General features: G+C 46.4%; 1 protein-coding gene across 1 annotated transcript in view; it reads right to left on the reverse strand.

Moving 5' to 3' along the window:
• The window catches only part of magi2a (membrane associated guanylate kinase, WW and PDZ domain containing 2a), a 201580-nt gene extending 197284 nt beyond the window's left edge, over positions 1–4296 (reverse strand). The window contains 1 exon segment of the mRNA XM_042079659.1: positions 3818–4296. Within this exon segment, the coding sequence (XP_041935593.1) occupies positions 3818–4115 (298 nt within the window). The 5' untranslated portion in view covers positions 4116–4296.
• Between the last annotated feature and the right edge of the window lie 790 nt (positions 4297–5086).

Here is a 5086-nt window from a genome sequence, read left to right on the forward strand (position 1 = left end):
GGCTGGAGCTGACCCCAGGATTCGTAAGGTGAGAGAGAGTCCCATTCCAAACCAGGCAGGCATGCCAGAGACTCACACCTGTTTATAAACACCTATAGCAGGCATTCCCAGAGCAAGCAATCCCAGTGCCGTCATTCCCAGGATTGGATGACTGAATGGGATACCAGAAACAAGCAGGCTCAGACTCGCCATCCCATAAACCAAATCCGTCGTCTGGATCAGAGCATCCGACAACAAGGGCCGGATTGGGTGACAGCAGACGACTACTTGGGACTCCGGGTTTTAGAGAAAAACTTGGGTAGTCAACTTTTTGTCCAGAATAAAAGAGTTCTTCAGCCCTAACCACAGACTCAGAATCAGAATCAAAATCAGAATCAGAATCAGAACTTAGAACTGCTTTATACGTAATATCGTAATATATAATATACGTAATAAGGTATCTATCTATCTATCTCTATCTAATAGCCAAGGTAGGGGTTCCTCAGAATTCATTGTGTTGTCCACAGGATTCACTGTTATTCTCAGGGTTCTAAATAGGAACCTCTAATGGTTGTTCTCCAGATAAACAGAAACTTTCTCCTAGCATGTAATGCCAAGTATATCTAGGCCACAGCAAACAGACAACTCAAAACAAGACAGCTGAGACGGCATCAAATGATGATGGAAATGATTATAAGTTCCTGTAGCACGAGCACCGCGGAGCAGTAGAATGAGGAGAGTCCGCAGAGAGGAGACTCAGTGATTCAACCCATGCCCCACTCTCTTCTCCGCCCGCTGGTGTGAGAAGCGAATCGGGCCCTTTAATCAGGCCTCTGCGGTCTGGTCGCGGCCTCTGGCCTGCCTGGTCGTCGGCGTTGCAAACTGCAATTACAACCACGGCGGCTCCGACTGCGGAGGAGGCTGCAGCGAGATGAGGTGATCGCTCCCAGCGATGTAATCTCCTTTTCCTCCTACCACATTAATCAGGCCAGGAGCTATGATATTATGTTCTCTTTAAGAGGCAGATTAAAGGTTATCAAAACAAATCACCTTCCCCCAAAACAGTGTTCATGGCCAAGGTTCTGACGCCTGGCTGGAAGAGGCCACGTGGAAAGCTAAATGTCGTCTGCGTCAACTTGATTGGTCAAACGGGGGGGGGACCGCTGACAGCTGGAAAACTCTCAACAGTCAGAGATTGTTTTCAGTCGGAAAGAGAGAAAGAGAGAGAAGAGAGAGAGAGAGAGAGAGAGAATGCAGGGATGGAGGGAGGGAAAGAAGGAAAAAACACAGCTCAGCAGCAGCTGTGCTGTCGTGATGGCAGCAGCCTCCAGAGAGAAGCCCCTTCTGTGAGCGTTGCTCTTCCCCAGATAACAGCACCTGACTGTAGGGAGCGGCTCAAGGTTGCCATGCTTTTCCACAGACAGCGCTACTGGACCCTGTCCCTGCTGTTGTCCGGTTTGTGGATCATGCTTCAAGACGCACGCATGCACATTCAAAGAAAAGACACATACACACATGCACAAGCACACACAGTTCCACAGTTGCATTGTTTCAAGATATTGAAACACACACACACACACACACACACTCACTCACTCTCTCTCACACACACACACACACACACACACACACATTAAAGGTAGCTAGCTTTCATTCATAAACTATCTGCCCCACTCCTGAACCTGCATCAAGGTCAAACCCAAACAGTTGCATCCTACAATTGGCCACAAGGGGAAAGTTCCCCACTGTGTGGCTGGCACATAGCGGACACACAACCCTGCCACAGACAGCGGAGAGAGAGAGCGAGGGAGAGAGAGAGAGGGATAGAGAAAGAGAGAGAGAGAGAGAGGGGAGGGGGGGTTAAGAGAGTGAACGAGGGAATGAAGTGTGGAAGGAGAACGCAGTGGGCATTATGACATGCTGTGACATGCCATTTCACGCTACATCACAGCCACTCTACCAAGTCTGTCCCTCAAAGTATGTCTCCGCTTCAGGCTGGTATAGGCTTTTTATTCCGCCTATTGTCTGCACCATGTTACACACCCCCGAGAGGCTACAACGTTGTCTGTGCTCAGTGGCTGCTTAGAGGCAACTCATCCTGATACAAAAAAAGAGATAAAAGAGGTCTGTGAGTGAAACTCCATCTGTGGTGAATGTTTCATGTGGTTTGTTTAATGGCGGAGACTCCAGGGCAATTGGGTTTCAGTGGGGGTAATGGCACTCAGGTGTGCTACTGCTTGTGTGTGTGTGTGTGTGTGGGGGGGGGGGGGGGGGGTCACTGCACACTTTATGCCAATTACCCCCCCCCCCCCTTAACCCAGTACATTATCACAACAGGTGTGGTGGTCCCAGTAAGCTTGGATGTGTTTGCAAAGACAGAATTTCAGGAACACACTCAATCATATGCCCCCACCCACCCACACACACACACACACACACACACATCATACACAGAGACACACTGTCACACACAAAAACAACACCACACAACACCATCATGTGATGTAGTGAAAAGGGAAAGTGAGGGAGAGAAATGGGACCCACATAAACATTTCAACACCAGAGGAATAAAGTACTGCTGAAAGAACATTGAAAATTGGGTTCATCTAAAATTAATGAGAAAATAGCCCCTCTGGGGACTATTGCTTCCATGAAACACAGAGCCTTTTCCTCCTCAAGAAGGATAACTGAGCCTCGGAAGGGGCATTTCTATGTCAATATAGTTCAGTTGGCCTCAGGACATCACTCCAATGACAATACTGCCAAACAAATGTCATCTTCTACTATACAAGGCTACTATGAAACTGATAAGGTGAATGTGGTTATTGGGCACAACCTCTTTCACAGATTTGTTGTAAACGTTTCACTGCCCTTTTAACCAACACAGGTATCTAACAGTACTTAAAATCATTCTCCCATGCTGAAGAAAGATGCTTCAGTTTAGAAGACAGGTCATTTTTTAGCCCCTTATGCCTACACGTGCTTCAAATTTACCCATCAGGTCCGCTTATAAATGTACTAACGATCACTTCTCATTATGTCAATTTGCTGTTTAATGAGGGAGCTAAATGTCCATGGGAAGATCTTATCACTACTAGCCTAATGGCAACAACGACCACTCAAGTAAACAAATGATTTGAGGGAGTAACTGACGCTCAGCAAGAGTGGAGCGATTTAGCTGATAACTGAACTAAGGAAAACTACGCGTGAGCAAACCAAATAAAACGCTAACTTGACCTAATAATGTCATCGTCTGGATGCCCAATGTCAGCCACACCCACGCTTTACGACTTGTTCATCACAGCATTCCAGGCTCATGTTTCGCTCTGTCACTCAGCGCAAGGGAATAGGCTAAGCTACATAAAACATAAACCACGGGCATCGTTAATAAATTAACACATGACGGGACCTTTTAAAAGATCAACGAAGTCAGTTCCAACGCCTCAGGGCTTTGCAATCGGCATCCGATTACATCTTCTTAAACTGAACACACCCCCTCTAAAGCGACCCGATTCCGTTACTTGAGGACAAAATGCAACTTTTTAGAGTTGCAACGGAATTGAACACTTTCAGGAGGGAAAGTTTGATGCACCTCCGTCTCCACAGACACACTATCCCGGGACCTCAACGAGGACAGCTCTTCGGGAGAAAAGTTTCCGCTTTGGTCTGCGTTTACCGTTAGGATCCCGTTACAACATTTTTATTTCAGACAATGGCAGCTAATATAGTAGTCTACGTGTCGATGAACAACACAGATGCCATACTATCAACAACTAAGTTCCACAAAATAGACACGGCTGTCGTTGGCGTCTGCATTTACGCTATCCAATTAGCTCACCTTGTTTGACACACTTGAGACGGACGGGATCTTTGGAATGTCTGACCACGGCGAGCACATCCCTGATGGTTAATCCGGCCACCGGTGTGTCATTGACCTCCAAGAGTAGTTCGTCTTGAGAAAGTTTGCCGCTCTGGTTGACCGCCTTGCCCAGTCGCACCTCTCCAATGTAAGGGAACTGTGCATTTTCGGCGCCCCCCTTCAACTCGAACCCGAGCTCTCGCTCCAAATCCCTGCCTAAAACAATCTCGTGGACTCTGTTAGTCCAGTGGTTCTTCTTCTTCAGGCTTTTGGACATGGCTGAACAATTAATCTTACACGAGGTTATCCATCCAGATAGTCATCGGTCCAGTGAGTTTCCCTTGCTTCGACTCGCCCAACAAGGCAACTTCACTTGCGCTGGACGCCAGGGGTAGTATCCATATCAGCAAAGGATTCACAGCAGCTGGCTTGAGCAGCGATACTGTAACTGGTGGAGCTGCTCAACACACATACACACACAGAGTTGGAGCCAACTGACCCGGATGTGATGTCTGTAGGAGGAGAGAAGAAAGGTTTCCTGAATCTGACGTTTCCCACCGAGGGAAAGGCTGGAGGAAAAAGTAGCGGAATTTCCACTACAGCATCCCGTATGCTCGTGTCGCGAACTGTGAAATGAAAATAAATAGCGGCGTGTTCGAGTGCGATTTCTATAGGGTAGCCTAAGCGCGAATTCTCAGGAAATACTCGCAAATATTATGCAGTAACCTATAGATCTGGGAAAAGCCGACTGGTTGCAAGCAAAGTTAAGTTACAATGTTTCTTTGCGCTGTTGCCTGCGCGTTTCCTTGTTCATCAAATTGTCTCCATAGACACAGTCCCACCACATCTAAAGCAAATGCATAGCCTCGCCTACTTTCCTTTGTTAAATTGAAGAGGGTATCCCAGAAAGCTAAATTTGATACGCCGGTATAGGCTACATTAACACATAGTGTACGTTAATAATATTTGATTGTGCAATTAGGCCTATTAAACGTATCAGCTGTGCATTTGAAAAGACAACAGAAAATGGCGTAATCTCAAAAGCATTGTTTTAGCATTGTCTTAGCATTGTCTTCTGTTTATTACAGATTGTATATGCCGTTACTACAACCTTTTGGACAAAATTCATAGTGGCTTAAAGCAACACAATGCCGTTATTTTACCTGAAACAATAACAGCTTCAAACTCATGATGCCACACTGATTTATACTACTGATAATGTAGTCTCTGTCATTGTGCGTCTGGAAT

Source organism: Alosa sapidissima, chromosome 22 (assembly GCF_018492685.1).
Source record: "Alosa sapidissima isolate fAloSap1 chromosome 22, fAloSap1.pri, whole genome shotgun sequence".
In the NCBI taxonomy this organism is placed as follows: Eukaryota; Metazoa; Chordata; class Actinopteri; order Clupeiformes; family Clupeidae; genus Alosa; species Alosa sapidissima.